This window comes from Populus nigra, chromosome 5, assembly GCF_951802175.1.
Source record: "Populus nigra chromosome 5, ddPopNigr1.1, whole genome shotgun sequence".
NCBI lineage: Eukaryota > Viridiplantae > Streptophyta > Magnoliopsida > Malpighiales > Salicaceae > Populus > Populus nigra.
Genome location: NC_084856.1, coordinates 19,949,513 through 19,968,420, shown reverse-complemented (window position 1 = coordinate 19,968,420; position 18,908 = coordinate 19,949,513). Strand labels below are relative to the sequence as shown.

General features: G+C 35.2%; 1 protein-coding gene across 2 annotated transcripts; it reads right to left on the bottom strand.

Annotated features, from left to right (window-relative positions):
• Positions 1–522: 522 nt before the first annotated feature.
• LOC133694942 (uncharacterized) lies at positions 523–18,499 on the bottom strand. Of its 2 annotated transcripts, XM_062116633.1 has the most exons (11): positions 18,135–18,499; positions 16,958–17,965; positions 9,593–11,457; positions 8,856–9,362; positions 7,192–7,917; positions 5,588–6,460; positions 4,652–5,416; positions 2,343–3,173; positions 1,778–2,047; positions 1,610–1,705; positions 523–1,525 (listed from the first exon to the last, which is right to left on the bottom strand). In XM_062116633.1, exons 2-11 carry the CDS (start codon positions 17,928–17,930, stop codon positions 671–673), a joined length of 7,761 nt encoding a protein of 2,586 aa, XP_061972617.1. In that variant the 5' UTR covers positions 17,931–17,965; positions 18,135–18,499; the 3' UTR covers positions 523–670. The 2 variants fall into 2 exon arrangements, with proteins under 2 accessions (XP_061972617.1, XP_061972616.1); XM_062116632.1 differs by lacking the exon at positions 18,135–18,499 and having other exon boundaries at positions 16,958–18,097.
• Positions 18,500–18,908: the final 409 nt, after the last annotated feature.

The following is an 18,908-nucleotide window of genomic DNA, read 5'->3' as shown; positions in this document are numbered from 1 at the left end:
AAGGTCAGTACTGTTAGTAATTAATATTCCAATCTGTTTCTTCCTTTCCTTTGATTATAAGAAAATTATACCCTCTAATATTCAGAAGCAATGAAGTGGCAATTGCATATATAAATGAGCTAGTTGCTGCATGGTAGTTTCGGGGAAAAACTTCAAAAAAGAGAAGACGAAGAAGAGTAGAGTACTCAATTTTTATACATGTTAATTTATTTAATTCCCTTGTCATTGCGTTTTAAATGATATGCCAATGGAAATGTAATTTGTCAATGAAATTATTGAAATATATTAAATTTAATAAAAAAATTGAATATCCTCCCATGCACTAAGCTGTTTTATAATATAAAAAATATATATTAAAATGGATAGCTGTTTTACCTTTTTGTTATGTTAGTTTTAGTTTCTTATGTTTCCACCAAATAAAAGATTGTCCTATGGAAGAGTTATTAGTTTGTTAGCAGATCATAACATGACTTTTGCTATTCGTTAGCAATCAATTATACTCTGCCTACAATACACTAGTAATTCTTCTTCTTGCAGTCTTTTAATCTCTTCTGATTTCTTTCTTTACTTGAAAACTATCAAGAGTGATTTCAATGTACATGGTTTATGGCAACAAATAATTGCAAAATTAATCACCATTTCGATAGTAAATCCCAAACAACTCAACTGCTCAAGCAAATAAGCTTCGAATCTTACCCCAATACTCATTGGAATTGTTGGCTCTATTATCAGCTTCATTTTGTTGTCTCAAAGCTTCTGGGAGAGCTTTCATGTGCGTTTCTAGTTCAGCTTTCCAACTGATCAGCTGTGTACGGAGATCGTCTGCATCTTCTCGGATGTGAATTTCTTCTTCCGCAATCTCATCAAGTCTCTTTTTCAATGCTTCCCTCTCTGCAGCAAGACTGCTTGCATTGTGGATAAGATCTCCGTAATGGTTCTTGAGGTCAGAAATTCCTTTTTTCTTATCTTCAATGGAACATTTCAGTGCACTTGTCCTATCAATTTGGTGCTCGTACAATGGGTAGTTGGACACTAGACTATCAAAATTGTCAATGTAAGCTTGAATGATTTCTAACTGCTGAGAATTTAGGAGATCGCTTTTCTTTAGATTCTTCATTGTAGCTAGCAACAGGAGGCCATCAGGTGATCTTGCTACTTCCGTCAGGGGTTTCAATAAGATTTTCTTTATCAAACCCTTAGAGTAGACATGACTCTCGGGGCTCCCAACATCAGACTCATAAGATTCAGCATGTGTATTTGCACTTGATTCAGGCTGCGAAGAAGACACAGGACATGGCCTGACCAATTGTTCCATGGTAGCAAATAGAGACTCGATTTCTGTAATTGTTTCTGAAGTTTCTCTCGAGGAAGTGCGAGATGCGAGCTTCTGAGTGGAGGTTTCATTGGTTGAAGATGCAGAAGTTGATGCAACAGATTGTTCTGCAGCACTGGGAGGAGATACAAGAACAATGTTTTTTTGCTGACTTGAAGAAGCAGTCATAAATTGGTCTTGTGGCAATTCCTTCTGTAGTAATTTCAGTTTTTCTTTAAGTATCATCTAAGAACAAAAGACGGTGCTTGAATGGTTTAATTTGAAATAGAGAATTACCTCATCAGTTGCTTGAGAATCATTTTGAACTTGCTGAGAGATGGGAGCTTCAATGTCAATGGGAGCTAGGGGACTCTGACCTTGTTCACGATCCTCCTGCGTTCAGGATGTGGCAAGCTTTTCAAAATCGTATCAGGAACAGTGCAACTAAAAAGAAGAGACAGCTACCTTATCATTCAAAGTTGCCTGGGAATCTTGGTATATTGAGGTCACTTGAGGGCCTGGTTTCATCAATCCATTTCTCATGGCCTGTTCTTTGATAACAAGATTAGTGCTTGTTTCGATGACAGGATGGGAATCTTTTCCAGCATCTGGATTCTCATTCACGTGCAAATTCTCAGAAGCTGGTCCTTCAGAGACACCATACATTTGATTTTTATGTGCTGCAGTTGTCTCACGGGCTAAGCTTGGCTGCCTAGACGAGCTTGGCAATTTGGACTGTGCCATGCCATAACCCAGCAAATGAAATCGAGTTAACTAATGAATTAGAGGTCACTACACACAGAGGATTTGAATTGATAGAGGAGCTTTTTGTTGACTCCCTATGTGAAGCTGTATCATTACATTACTTAAGAGTCACAGTCTGGTGAAAGCAGTTGAAATTTAACAAGATTATTCGTTAGTTTTATGTTGGCAGAGTAGCTAGACATTAGTTGCTCATGTTTTCTGGATCCAGGAGAAAAGGAAAACAAAATCTGGACTAGGCAACTAAATTTGGCAAAAGAATTCATACCTTCTTCACGAACAAGTAATGTATAGTCAAATTAAGGTCATCCTTCCAGAATCCTGTGCTGTCTCCTTCTGTTAATTGTACTCTCTCTAGCTTTGGGGTGTTTATGACTCCCCGTGAAAACAATTCCATCTTCGGGCACTGATCAATGAATACTCTCTCCAATGAAGGAAACATCAATGCACAGTTTTGCATGTAGAAGCTTGTGAGGCTTGGTAAGCAGTGAAATGCCAAATTTTCCAGTTTATGAAAAACGATCTCATTTTCTGCTTCATTTTCGTCGTTTGCAACTACTACTTCAATCGTTTCACATTCGACTACAGTCATGCTAGTGAGTTGCACAAGATTTTTAGCTGTTGAGGAAGACATCAAACTTGCTAGCCCATTACATTTTGAGACTTCCAAAGTCATCAGGCATCGGAAAGATACCGACATTGGAATTGAAGTTTTCAGTGTGCCACATTCAGATACTCGAAGAATTTCTAGATTTTGGAAAATTTGACATGCCTGCGGGCTTTCTTTTGACAGATGCATGAGTTCCGGCAGCGTAGACAGCTCCAATACTCTTAGCTGAGCAAAGACCTGGTTCGGCCTGCTACTCATCTCTTCAAGCCGGACTATTTCTTTGAAAGAAGCATCACACACGACAAGGCTCTCTAAAATGTTGAATCTCTGAAGGAACCAGGATGGAAAATCAACACAATCAATTGGAAAGCGGACGAGTTCAAGAACCTTTAGTCGGCAGAAGAACTCGGTCCGAAATTGGCCACGCTGTGTCACCTCCATGATAGCATTCCAATCCACTCTCAATTTCTTCAATTCTGGAAATGCAACCTGCAAACCAATCCAAGACTTAAGAAAGTAGGATTTAGTGTCCCTTTAATGTACAGGATGTTATTGCATAAACTGGCAGGCTCCCACCACCAAACATTACCATCATTTAATTCAAGTCAACTTGTGTATATTGCAAAAACAAAAGAAGAACTCATGAATATGTTATATTTCATATTCTCCCAAAATGGAAACCTTGATAATTGATTCAGCACCACGGTTAGAAGAGTGAATAATGAAATTATTTTTAGTTGGTTACTGTTCCAGGATTATGAGGATCAACATCTTACATATATATCTATCCTTTGATGGTTACATCCATATTATTTACATTATTCTACCAATGTTTTGCTTTCAGAATGATTTAATATATAACCAGAAAAACGGAGTCATGTATATGTATTAACAAATACTCTAAAATAAGTGGGGAAAGTATTATTTATCATGTGTTTTTTTTTTTTGCTGTTTTGTTATTTAGTTTAGTTTTTTTGTGTTTTGTCTTTTTTTTTGTTTATTTTTTTTGTTTTTCCCCACATTTGTTTTTGTTTTTTCAACCTCATTTAATATTAATGAACAAATTATTAAAAGCAAATTGAACCAATACATAATTATTTATTTGTAAAACAATCAATAATATATTATTGTAAAAAAATCATAACATTCTTAAAAATAGTGACATAATATTTTAATTAGGAGCACATTTCTCAATAAAAAGCAAACAATTAAAATAAAGGTCCGTAAAAAAATCTCAACCGTTTGAAATAAGTAGAAAAAAAAGCATTTCTCCCATCTAAACTCTATTTTTTAATCAATGCATCCCTTGATTGCTTTATCAAAGATATGTTTTTTTTTATTGCAAACATTTTTTTATAAACAAAAACTATCATGATCTTAAAACAAGTTTTAAAATAATATCTTAATACTTTGCATGTGATTGATGGAAAAAATAAAATAAATAATAACAAATAATATGATAAAATCATGTCAAGAATATATGTAAAAAAAGTTTAAAATATTTTTTTAATTGAATTTTCTTGAGATATTTTTATTTATTTCATATTAGACACATAATAATTGGAAAAAAAAGAGATAACATTTCCATTAAAACCTATAATATTATTTAATATTTTTCCTTTTTAGGCCAGATTTAGGTTCATGTACAATGAAAAAAAGAAAAAAAAAGACATTGAATTTTTATTTCATTGTGAAATTCGGTCCTCAAAATCAATTATTTTTAACTAATATAATTGATTAATTCAACATCACTTTTTTTTTTATTTTTAGAGAATCTCATGCAAAATAAATCATCAAATCTAATCTCAAATTAAATTAAAACATTTCCATAATATCCCATAGAATTTAATTTAATTTTATTTTTATATCAAATTTTATTTTTATTTTCTTGATTAATATTTATTTTTATCTTGTTAACATCTATAACATGGGGAATTGGTGAAAGAGGCTTGAGTAGACAAACTGACCTTATAGGTGAGAAGTGCAGTGAAATTATAACTGTATCCCTGACCTTGCCTCTGCTCTTTTCCTTTATCAACTGAATTAGGCTCCGGTTCCTCTATAAGGGAGGAGATGAAGATCTTCATATTTGGACAATCATCTATGCAAATCTCTTCTAACGATGTAAGATTCAGAACACCACTTCCTGAGTAGATATTGGTTAACTCAGGTAAAGACTCGAGAATGATCACTTTTAGTACAGGAAAGATGATTTTATCCATTGCTTCTTCTTCCCCTGCTCTCTCCTTGGTGATGATTTCTTCCATCTTGTCACAGTTTCTTATTACAATCTTCTGGAGATGCACAAGGCTCAATGCCATCGATGGTGTAAATATATTTCTCAAGCTGCTACAGTCATGAACTTCTAGAAAATTAAGGTTTCTGAATTCCAGAATTCCTTGAGGATCTGTGTTACATATATGTCTCAACCTTGGTAAACCAATCAAGTTCAATTCATATAAAATGGGTAACCAAACCCTCCCTTCCTCTGGACTAATACCTTTCAAATCAAATACCCCTTCTAGTAAATCACAGTTTCTCACTCGCAGTTCCTGCAAATCGTTCATAAACTGTAGCAGAGTGGAAGGTAAAGCATCGAGCGAATAACAGTATTCATCCACCGTGAGTTTTGTTAAATTTCTGAAGAAGTTGAAAGGAAGTTGGCATTGCCATCTCTCTTTCAATTGAGGAAAGTCAGATACCTTCACCCTGTTTACACCATCAAATCCAACCTGCCCCAATCCAAATTATTGCATTAGTTAAAAAAAGAAGAAGAAGAAGAAGCTAAATTACTGAAGCACCTCCTCATTCCTAGAAGAAAAGGAAAAATGAATACTTGAATTAGTATGAAAGAGGGGCAAGAATCAAGACATGCTCATAATACAGGAGTTATTGATACATACCATTTCTGTGTATAAGTGTTGTATGGTAATATCAAGATTACCATGCCAATGTACTGTATTCTTAGAATACTTTTTCCAGTGTACTTCCTGCAGCTTTGGCGTGCTTAACACTCCTGGAGAGAAACTTTTCATATTAGGACATTCTTCGACAACCATTTCTTTCAATGATGGAAATCTGAAGGCATAATTTTCAAAGCAGAAGCTTGTGAGATTCTGTAAATCTAGAAGTTCCAAATATTCTAGTTTGCTGAAAATGATCTCATCATCTGCTTCATCTCCTCCCTGTCTTGCCACCACTACTGTCATTTTTTTGCAATGAGATATGGTCAACTTAACAAGTTGCTCAAGACTTTTAGCCGTTGATGATGTAAACAAGTTCAATAATCCAAGGCAAGACTGTATATCCAGAGTTGTTAAATTTTGAAAACACACATAAGATGGTGCTAAACTGACCAAACTGTGACAATCCTCTACTTTGAGAGTCTTAAGATTGTGAAGAATGGGAGCTAGCAGGTGCTCTTGCTTCCATATATGTTTTATATCATGAACTGCATGTATTGTTAAATTTTTTAATCGTGCAAGTGCACGTCCCTCTTCACCACCAACTTCTCCGATCGATGGTAGCTTTTTGAATGAACTATGCCCTTTGTACAGGAATAGCTTTTTGAAAGAACTATGTGTCACGGATAGTGTTTCAAGATTCCGTAATCTTTGCAGGAAACCGAATGAGATAGGATCTGATTTAACACCAAAATCGTGTAACTTTAGAACTTTCAATGAGGAATAGCACTCTATTGGAAGTTGGTGATGCCAAATGATTGAAGCAGTTGTGTTCTTGCCACCTAATGACAATTCCTCCAGGTTGGAGATCACCTGCAACACACTCAAACAAAAGCAAAGTGGGAGTTGATATTCTGTCCAAATAAAAGTAATTTCACCTGCATTAATTTACACAATGGGAAAGAGAAAAAAAAAGGAAAATTAAGCACTCACGTACCAATTTAGTATCTAATCAGCAAAAAATGCACTGAAGGGTCTGATCCCATGAGGGACCTGATTCATTTTACCTCTTTGAAGGGTGAAAAGAACCATCTGACATGATATTAGTTATTCCATCTAAACCAAAATTTCTATATATTTCTTGTAGAAACTTGTTGTAAGTTGAGTTACTAACCAGCAACAAGGAAAAACAAATAAAGTAAAAAAGGGAAGAGAAGTTAGTGCTATGCTATATCATATTTCTATCAACGTTTTACTTGATTTCATTCCAAGTGCATTTGGTGCAGAGTCTAGACTGTTCCGACGATATTCATGGCCATTGGAACAGCCTTTCAATGAGTAGCAGATGTTTGATATTATGCAGCCAATAACTAGGAACATATTGCTTTGCACAGTGAAAGTTTGGAAAAGAAAAGGAAAAGCTTTGTGCAGAGAAACGTTCATTTTTCATATTTTTTCTCAAATCCAGGAACTGACCCTTGAACTATCACTTCCAATGAATAATGATGGTAATACAATTGAAATATGTTGAGTCATGAAAGTATCCACAGGTTTTTGAATACCTCAGAGAAGAAGTGAAAGGAAGACATAATTTAGATTCATACCTTTTCAACGAAGAAGAGAGGTTGTTGAGCTGGGATACCAAGTTGGACTTCCCCTTGAGTTTCTTGAGATTTAAGAAATTTGGAGCCGAATAATGCTATATTGCAGCAATCAGACACCGCCAACCTTTTCAACATGGGATATTTCCAAGTATGTTTCCCTGGATAAAAGTTCCTGAATTCTGGTAATTCTTGAAGTTTCAATGAGGTTAGCTGCGGAAACACAAAACAATGGGCTGCTTCACCATCGTCCACCTTCACAATAATTTCCTCCAGTTTCCCACAATGCTCTATCTCGAGTTTTTCTAGTTGCACAAGTTCTCTAGCTATAGAGAAGGGAAACAGATTCCTCAATACATTACAATCAGAAACCTTTAATGCATGTAGATTTTGGAAGCTGAGTATTCCTTGAGGATCTTTATTCCATATATGCTTCAGTTTGCCTAGTCCAATCAAGGACAAGTCTCTTAACTGAAAGGAACCAGATGCACTAGTTTCTTGAAGGTCAAATATCTCTTCTAACAAAGGACAATGACTGATATCCATCATCTCTACCATCCGGAATGTTTCTAGCAAAATTGATGGGAAAACCCTCACAAGCCTTTTACAGCAAGAAATTGTTACTGATCGTAGTTGACAAAAGGAATCTTCAGCAAGCTGGTTGTGCCACATCTTTTCCAAGTTCTCTATGTTGGAAATTTTGATTTGATCGAGGCTAGGGAATGCAACCTGCAAGGCCCATCCGTCTTTGTTAAGCACAATAAACATGCCTGTAATAATATATAGAACAAATACGAAGAAGAAGGTACACAAGGTGACGACGAACCAAATTTCTTATATCTGTTGAACCTATATAAGAATTTGATTTAAGAAAATCGAAACTATGTAATAATATAATGGAAATCAAATGGATAAGTAGTCATATGGAAAAAATTTGCTGATTAAACCATTAAACTAAGTATCAAAAAACCATCTCAACCTAATAACTTAAGCTATTAGGTGAGGTTGTAGGATATGATTTATATTATTCTTTAACACACCCTCTTAAGTGAAAGCCTTTTGAGCTTAAAACTTGCACAGGTCCACATTACCTTATGTTTAATTTTTATCAAATAAGTAGAGATGGTGAGATTCGAACTCGTGATCTCTTGGTCATCAATGTTCTGATACCATGTCAAAAAACTATCACAACCTCATAGCTTAAGCTATCAGGTGAGATCTCAGGATATGATTTATGTCATTCTCTAATACCAATAACCCTTTTTTAAGGAAAATTGGGCATCAATTTAGAATGTAAAAGAACAGATAAAAAATTCTCCTTCTGATTAAAGAAGAGAAAGGCTTACACTTTACAACTTCGGGTGGTCTATCAGTCCTTTCAGAATTCAAAAATTTGACATTTTAATTAACCTTTATGAAGACCGATCACAGGTAAATTAATATAAAAATAACAGAAATTTTGGTTGACTTATTTTAGATTTGTAACACTATCTTGAAATTTTTCCTTAAAATTCATAAAGCTTTATGTTCTTTCATATTCTTTTCAATAGTACTGAAGAGAGGGATTACGACCTCGATCACCTTTCAGAATCCGAAATGATTCGAGCTATGATATATGAAGTGAAATAAGGAAGGGGGAAAGAGAGGAGAATAGAAGAAGAGGTCACCTTTTTATCAAAGAGAGGCTGCACGGCATTGTGGTCACTCTCCCTTGAATGCACTTCTCCAGGTTCAACGTCAACTGTCATGTTCACGCTATCGGGGCAGGAGATGAATGTCTTAAATTCAGGGCAAGAACAAATGCGCAGTTGTTTCAAAACTTTACACTCGATCAGCGTGCCAGCACAGAACCGTGTGAGTCTTGGAAGATCAGAGAGCTCAACATCTTCCAGTTTATCAAAGCACATCTCGCTCATCATTTCTCCTTCTTCCAATCCTTCCACATATATTATCTCTTCCATGGACATGCAATAACGTACAGTAAGATGCTTGAGTAGCACGAGACTTTTAACCATGGAAGGAGAAAACAGATATTTCAGGCTGTGGCAATCATCCACAACTAATGTCATTAAATTTTGAACAGGAAATGCATTTTCCCGGTGAAGCTGGCCATGCCATATCTTTTCAACATTGATAGAGACCAATTCCAGCTTCTTCAGTTTCGGGATAAGAATCTGCATGTAATATTTTTTTTTTATTAAGGATATTAATTCTCAAAGTCAAGAAATGAAATAGTTTCCGTTTATAGCAAGAAGGTATGAAATGGTATGATGGTTTCTTGCTTTTTTAGTTTCTTATCAAAAATTAAATTTATAAAGAATGTACATTTACTTTTATACTCCAAATGAGTTGTTTTTGTCACAAAATGAAGACATAAGCAGTTGAATGAAAACTATGCAGGTACCTTTTCACAGAAAAGCTGGAGAGAATTTCTCAGCTGATCCTCTGAAATTTCTTTAGAATGCAATCCCACGCTAGTTGCCACTGGATTCTGTTGTGCTTGACAGAGACGAGATGTCTTCTCTCTGGAGCAAAAGTTTTTGAAAAGCGGCAAACACTGAAGCGATAGTGAGCTCAATTGATTGAACTCCATCACATCAATTTCTGTACAAGAGTCTTCAAATTCATCACCTTCCTCAGCAACAATCTCTTCCATGGTTAGGCAAAATGAAATATTGATGGTTTGAAGTTGCGAAAGTCCTCGTGCAACGGAGAATGGGAAGAGATGCTTCAATTTAACACATTTCCCCACTTCTATGATTGTTAGTTTCCTGAAAGACTCTGCTGTGAGAATGCCATGGCAAAGTTTCTCCAAGGATACCAAATTGTAGAGAAACAAAGACTCCAACACAGGGAAGACATGAGAAGGAACCTCGCTGCTAGTGTTAATAATATATTGAATATCAGAACTATTGTGGAGATGGAGGTGCCGCAGTTGTAGAAATCCTTCCGTGTCCAGTTCAGAGACGACATTATTAACACCCTTTAGTTCAAGTAAATACAAATCTTGAGTTCTCTTCAACAACATTAGAACACCATGCTCCAAATTACTGGCGCTTGTGTCGAGCCTGAGCTTCAATGTTCTCAAGCTCTGATAAACACCATCCCAATCCCAGACATCTCCAATAAATATTCTGAATCTTTCTAATCTTTTAGAGAGCATGCCTTTTGACATAACATGAGAATCTAGAACATGTATGTCCAAATTTGTCAAGTGAGGCAAATGATCCAACTCAACAAGACTGGCATTGTCCTCCCCTTCAGTAGCCCAGTGATGGAAGCTGTTTCCCATACACAATTCCTCTAGCATGGACAAGTTTGAGAGGACATTTGGTGGAATTACTTCAAGTTCAAAACAATCACTCAAATCCAACATTCTCAGCTCAGTCAACTGCCCTATTTGTCTTGGCAAATGCTTAATATTAGATTTGGCAAAGCTGAGAATTTCCAATTTCTTCAGCTCCCCAATGTCAGCTATCTCTCCCAATGAAGATTGATGAAGACACAAAGTTTGAAGGTTTTTTAGGAAATGAAGAGGTGAAGGCAAAGACACAAAAGAAATGTTAGTCAATACTAAGACTTTCAGTTTGTGCATTCCTCTACATATGTTGCTGCTTATTTCTAGAGAAGGATCCTCACTCCTTACATGTAAAAATTTAAGTTGTGGGTACTCCATCTGTCTAAGAAGCTCGATATTAGAACTTAACCAAATTTCTTTATACTTCTTTAACATATTCTTAGCAGACCATTCTGGTTCAAACTGATCACCCCCAACAAATACGTGGCAGTCTCTAAAAGCAATTGATAGAGCAACATCACGCACAGGATCATGCATAGAAAATTGCCAATCGCTATGATTTTCTAGCAACAATCCAGAGGCCTTGAGTTTATGAACCAACGATTGCACTCTGTCTTGTGCTTCTTCAACTGTAACAAAGCCAGAAAACAAGCCCAAACCCATACCATATTTCAACAAGTCGCGAGTGGATGCATTGTAACCCATTCGACTACAAAGGAGAAAAGTTGATTTTAACTCCTTACTTTCAAGATGATTATAACTTAGTTCTATAGCCGCATACACATCTTCCTGCACTCCTGCGAAGTTTCTTGGAGATGGTCTCTTTAGTTCCCTTAATGCATTCTTCCACTGGGACAAGTTCTTGTTCTTTAGAGCTCTTGCAACAGTTACAATGGCCAATGGTAAACCTGCACACTTTTTGGCCACCTCCATTGCCAGGGATTGCAAATCTGGATGTTCAACGTGATCACCTGCTAAGTAGTAATATAGGTTAGTGTTAGCTTTTCTCTGGTTCATGGAAGCAGTTGCTTATACCCATTAGAATATAAATGATTAACATTTTAGATTTTTTGTAGGAGGGAGAGAACACTTAGGGTGGTTTAGAAATACTCGGAGGAGATAAAACACATTGTTTTATTTCATAAACAAGAAGCTTACATATATTATTAGGCTCTCAAACACACCCTTTCTTTCTCTCTAGTATTTCTCTTTTATATTTCCCACACATAATAACATAAATTTGGCTGCCTATTTATACACAAATTAAAAGTATAAAAAATCACATTTCAAGTATGAACACAAATGGTTGGTGGTAGCGTGAAAACAGTTGGCAGCTGCAGTTAGTGGTTGTAGTTGGTGATTGTCATCCTTGATCTTCTTGATTGAGTTTAGTACAACAAATTCCCCTCTCAAACTTAATCGAGAAATGTCATGCCAAGAACTTCAATCTAATAAATGTCTCTCTTTTCAATGGATTTGTAAAGATGTCTGCAACTTGATTATTTGTTTTGCAAGATATTAGTTCAACTTCTTTATTCTTCACTTCACATACTCTTAGACAAAGTGATGATGTGTATCGATGTGTTTTCTTCTTTCATGATACATTGAGTTCTTTGCTAATGCAATCGCTGATCGATTATCAATATAAATTTATATAGGATTTTCTAGAGGAAATCTCAAATGCTTTAGCATATTCCTTAACCATATTAAATGGCATATAACTGAGTTGGCAACAACATACTCAACTCCATAACATTACTAATCGATTGCTTCTTAGATGACCATATGAAAGATGTATCTCCCATAAAAAAGACAAATCTTGTTGTGCTTTTCCTTTCATCTAGGTCTCTACCTCAATCACTATCTGAGTAGCCAACAAGATTGAAGTTTTTATTTGAAGTATAGAACATACCTTCATTTATCGTTCCTTTGATATAACGAAAAATTCTTTTGATTGCATTCAAGTGAGACTAATCTAATATCTCCATATATCTGTAGATAAGTCTTACTCCGTATAATATACCTAGTTTAGTACATGTCAAATACCTTAAGCTTCCTACTAAGTTTTTTAAAATAGGTTGGATTAACATTTCCTACTTTATTCTTCCTCAATTCCACTCCATTTTCAATTGGAGTTGATACCGGATCACAACTTTTCATTTTGAACTTTTCAAGAATATCTTTGGCATAATCGCTTTGGGATACAAAAATCTCATTTTCTTTCCATGTCACTTCTAAGCCAAGAAACTGCATCATCAGACCAAAGTCTGTCATCTTAAGCTCCTGTACCTTGTTTTTCTTAAAGTCTTTGAGCATGATATGATTATTGCTAGTGAATATCAAGTCATCAACATATAGGCATACAAATAGTGTGCTTCCATCAACTTCCTTCTTTACATACATTGCATATTCCTATAGATATTTTTTAAATCCATTTTCTTTAAAAATACTTGTCAATTCTAGTATTCTAAGCACGCGGAGCTTGCTTCAAATCATATAGGGTTTTCTTTAACTTGTATACTTTGCCTTCATTATCTGCATATATCTAAGTGGTTGTTCAATATAGATCTCTTTTTCTAGGAAGCCATTCAGAAATGTTGACTTCATATCAAGTTGATAGATCTTTCATCTATATTGTGCAGCTAGTGAGATCGTTAGTTTTTGTCTCTAGCCGAGCTACATATGCAAATACTTCTCCATATTCAATGTATTCTATCTGCTTGTAGCATTTTGCCACTAATCTTGTTTTGTATCTTTGTACTTCATCTTTTGCCTTCTTTTTTGTCTTTTAGACCCATTTGACACCTATTACTTTCTTGTTGTCTAGTAGATTATTCAGCTTTCAGGTATCATTCTTCGCAATGACATGTATTTCTTCATCCATTGCTTCTATCAATTTCTTTTCTGCGTCAACTTCTTTGAAACTAAGTGGGTCATTATCTATGAAGAGACAAAATAGAGTTATATCTTTCATGAATTGAGTGACATCATACAAATCTTATAGATTTCTCATCCTTCTTGGTTCTTCTAATAAAGATGTTAACGGTGATGTTGATGATGATCCCAGTGTTGACGTATCTCTCTTGTTGAATACAGGGAATCTATGTACTAGAGTTTGTGGCTCATCCACTAGTAATATTGGACATTCTATAAGTACTTTTGGTACTTCCACTTCATCTTTTAGGATTAGATCAATATTGATCCATTTGACTTCGTCTTGATCATCATTCTATTATGAAGTTTTATTTTCTTTAAAGATAACATCTCTATTCATAATCACCTTTTTTGTGATAGGATTATACAGTTTGTATTCCATCCTACTATCACCATATGTAACAAAGATGCATTTCTTGCTTTTATCATTGAGTTTTGTCTTTCTTACATTTAGGATCTTTACATAGGCCACATAATCAAAGACTCGAAAATGAGTAACACTTGGTTTATGACCACTTCATACTTCTTCTGGAGTGACAACTTACAAACTTCTGGTTAGGCAGCGATTCAGTAGATACACTACACATGATACAGCTTCAGCCCAATATTATTTGGGCAACTTCTTTACTTTGAGGAGACTTCTTGTCATATCAAGAATAGTTTGATTCTTTCTATCAGTTACACCATTCAACTATAGTGTATAGGTTGGCGTTGTTTGACGCATGATACCTTGTTATGTACAAAAGGTTTTAAAGTCATGTGATGAATATTCTCCACTTTGATCAAATATCATGATTCTAATATTATAGTTACTTTGCTTCTCAACAATTGCTTTAAAATCTTTAAAATAATTTAACATTTCTGACTTCTTCTTCAGAAAGTATACCCATGCCTTTCTACTATAATCATCAATGAAAGTAAGGAAGTACCTATTATTTGTAGTTAACATTAGCTTTATGGGACTACATACGTCGATGTGCACTAACTTTAGTGGCTTATTTACTTTCCAATTAACCTGTTTGGCAAAACTAACTCTGACTCTCACATACTTCATCTGGATGATCAATGTGGGGCATACCTCTGACCATTTTCTTACTTGCTAGCATCTTCAAACTTGTAAAATTCAGATGTCCAAATCTTAAGTACTAGAGCCACTATTCATTATTGATGATGACACTCAAACACGTTGTTACATCATATTAGTTTTAAAGAAAACATCATATTCTTGGACATGTTTACAAAGCAATTAATCTCCCATTATAGTCCTTGACTATTAGATGACAATTCTTAATGAAAAGAGTATAATCTTTCTCCAGATATTGACTTACACTTAACATGTTGTGCTTTATGACTGGAATATATATAGTAAGCATCTATGATGTAGTTATGATCGTCATTCTTCAACCTGATTAGGATGTTGCCTTTACCTTTTACTGGAACTTTTGAGGTATCTCCAAAGATGACTTGTTCTTGTATAGTCTCATTTAGATCACCAAATAGATCTTGTTTTCCACACACGTTATTGCTAGTTCTAGAATCTAGATACCAAACATTCTCCTGATTCTCACCTAGTTCTTATTAGACAAATAATGTAACTAATCCTTTTATAATGATATCTTCCTTTGTATAATTAGCTTGTTCATATACCTTTAATGGAGCTTTCCTTCGATATTTAGTGTTATAACGCCCAAATTGAATGTAATTATAACACTGGACATTTCTCTTATCACGATTATTGTAACCACCCCATTTTCCTCTAGGAGTAAATACTTATTGTCCTCAACCTCCTCTAGTGGTGTTTCTACCACCTCTTCCTCTGAATCCTGTATTTCAAAATCCTCTTTCTTGAAATTGTTGAAATCTTCATTGTCCTTGTTGACCTTTTCTCCGAGTGGTATATCCACTTGTTGAAGTCCCCCTCAATCATATTTATCTTTTTTAAGGACAATTTTGATTGCAAGACATGCTTTATTGCCCTATTTCTGTTTCTTTTCACAATCTTCTATTCATGAGCTTATAAAGAACCTATAAGCTCATCCAATATCAACTTTTCCACTTCTTTGGACTCTTTAATAACAACAACAACATAATCAAATCTTGGATTGAGGGATCTCAAAAGTTTCTCAGTAACCTGATTATATGTGAGGGCTTCTCCCTTTCTTCTCATCTGATTGACTATCGTTATAATTCTTGTGTGATAATTAGAAATAGATTCGGAGGACTTCATTTGTAATGATTGAAATTCACCTTACAAAGATTGGAGACGAATCTTCTTAATTCTATCAACACCTTTGTATTTTGGTTGAAGAGCCTCCCATATTTCTTTTGATGTTTCTATGAAAGTGATGATCTAAAATATACCTTCATCGAGACCTTAATAAATGATGGTTTTGGTTTTTTCATCTTTCTTTCTATTGGATTTGAGGACTCGTTTTTGTGTCTTTTGTAGATAATCTTCTGCTTCTTTGGAATCTAGTTCATCATAACCATATTCCACAATCTCCATATTCTCTTAAGAGCCAAGAAATGTCTTCAATCTGATACACCAATTATCATAATTGTTTTTTTATCAACTTCGAGATGAGTATTTATGCATTTTATATAGTTATTTTGTTCTTTGAATGACCATATCACTTTTTAGGAGTTGAATTTTGAAAAAACCACATAGCAGATGAATCCAGAATGGTCTAAATATTAGGGAATCAATATGAGTTGGTTGACAATAGATCAGAAATGGGCTGAACCAATCAAAAAATTGATTATAGACGTCGGTCGGTTGTTCGGGTTGAACTGAAAATATTCTTTAGTGCGGCTTTGATGGCTCAGCTCAGTGCAAATCACAGCTTAGCTAAACAGCTTGGAGGCTTGGCTTATGTCTCGGCTCAAATATGGTGTGTGTGTGTGTGTGTGTGTGTGTTGCTTAGTCGTCTTTTTCCTCTAGACGTGTGGTTGATAAGGGCAAACATTCAAGCGACACATATAGGTCACCGCAAGCTCCGATCAGGCTAATTTTTACATCGTTGAGTTCATGTTGAAGAACCCTACACTTTAGAATGATCGAAATGTAGTTTTCACAATTTTGAAAATTTAGACGTATCTAAAAAACTAATCTATTTTTTTTTAACAAGACTCTGATATCAATTATTGGTGGGAGAGACCACTAATGGTGGCTTTAAAACACTCAGGAGAGATAAAACACATTGTTTTACTTCATAAACAAGAAGCTTATATATACTATTAAGCTCTCAAATACACCTTTTCTTTCTCTTTAGTGTTTCTCTCTTATGTTTTCCACATATAATAACACAAATTGAAAGTATAAAAAATCAGATTTCAAGTGTGAACACAAATGATTGGTGGTAGTGTGAAGGCGGTTGGCGACTACTATTGATGATTGCGGTTAATATCTATAATTGGTGGTTGTAGTTAGTAGCTGTGATCTTTGACCTTCTAGATTGAATTTACTAGATTATTTTTGTATTTGTGTGTCTACCAGAGAGTGATATATGATATTGATAGATGAAAAAAAAAAATCACCTGCCATCTTTTTGAACAACTCCCACGTTTCTTCTTCAGATAAAGCATTGATGGGAAAGTTCTTTTGAATATCCATTCCACAAGATAAAACATCAAATTCCCTCGATGTTACCAGCATCTTGCATCCTTCGTGCTCATCCTTGAGTGGAATCCCAACTGCTTCTAAATCAAGACTCTTCCACAAATCCTCTAGAATAATAAGAATTTTCTGCTCTTGTTTCAACCTCCTGCGCAATCGACCAGCTCTTCCACATTCACTTTCCTCATCAAATTTTAGAAAAAGCTGGTCTGCAATCTGCCCTTGAATTTTCGTGATGTCTGGGGTCTGGGTTATATTGGCAAATACTACCTGGTTAAATAATTTCTCCTGAATAGCTTGTTTAGCAGCCTCTTTTACCAGCACTGTCTTCCCCATACCACGCATTCCATACACCCCAACCATGTTCACATCAGCAGTTGTTAAGGCATTCATAATTTCCTTCAAAACGGGTGTTCTTGATGGCATGGCGTCATAACTTCTGAAAGATATAGCTTCCATCCCTTTTGGAGCAGCTCGATGGGAAACTGTGCTGAAACCATCTCTTTCATCCAGGAGGCTGGCAACAAAGCGTGTTTCCGCCTTTGCTTTCTTGCTACACTGGTATCGTGCCTTGAGATCCGGACACAATCCGATGAAGCACTTCTTTCTCGCTCTATCTTCATCTTCCAAAATCTCCCTTTCCACTTTTTCTGAAGCTTCTTCCACAAGAGATAGCCAATTTATAACATCCTCAAGAATTGCTTCCCCATTGTTTCTGGCATCGTCAACTAAATGCTGCACCCTCAGCTGGGCACTTTTCAACTTCTTGACTTCCCTCTTCAGATTTTCAAAGTTGTTATTGTATTTGAAACAATAATTGATCTCACGTGCAAATGGAACAACAGTGTGGTGGGAAACAACGTCAATGATGGAAATAATGTTTTCCAGAACCATTTTCTCTCTCTGTCTCCTCTAATTTTCTTCGTTCCCTTCTAGCATGAAAAAAAAAACCCACTGATAATGGAACTACAAATTCTATAAACATCAATAAAGAATGAAAACACAATTTTTTTCTCTTCTATTTTCTTTTCCTTTCTTTCTTTCTTTTTTGGTCGTAGAAAATAACGCAAGTAGGAAATCAAAGCACAAAGGACATACCTCACTTTTAAATGACAATGGTCCCAGATGATCTTTTGGTTTAGAGCGAAGGTGTTCAATGGTGGAAATGAGATCGAATCTAGAATGCAAGTGAGTTGAAAATGATGGATGGTAAAATGATAAGAGACAGAGATGGAGAGAAAGCTTAGGCGAATGACAAGATTTTGGATCTATAAAGAGATTAACTTTTCTCTTTAAATTTTCCCGTTTTTCTTTTGGTCTTGTGATATAGTCCATTCATGATAAATTCTCTTTTCTTCATGTTGCAGAGGAATCTTGAGAGACTGAATATGGCCCTACTGTACCCACACATTTGTCTACAGACATTTACGGACAAGAATTTGACTGTTGTTTGAATTTAGTAACCTTTTGTGATGTTAACATGATTAACTTCCTTTTTCATCATGAGAAGGTGAGATGCTGATGGAATGTAGTCTCCGAGGTTCTGAGGATGAAACCGCCTCTACGTGGTGGTTTACAAAGTTGCAACTGATATACAATTAGTGAATTGAGTGCTCTGTATATACAAGGAATACAAAATCAGCTATAGGAAAGTTAGCTAGCATTGTGGCTGTGAAAGATGTAACTGTCGTGAGGCTTGATTCTTGTGATTAATCGGCAATTGATGTTTTTTTTTTATTTTTTAAAAATTATTTTTAAAATTAATGAATTAAAATGATTTAAAATGTACAAAAAAATAATTTTTAAAAAAATATGAGTACAACCACGTTTCCAAACATTCTCTCATCTAAAATGTTTTTCTTTTATTGCTTG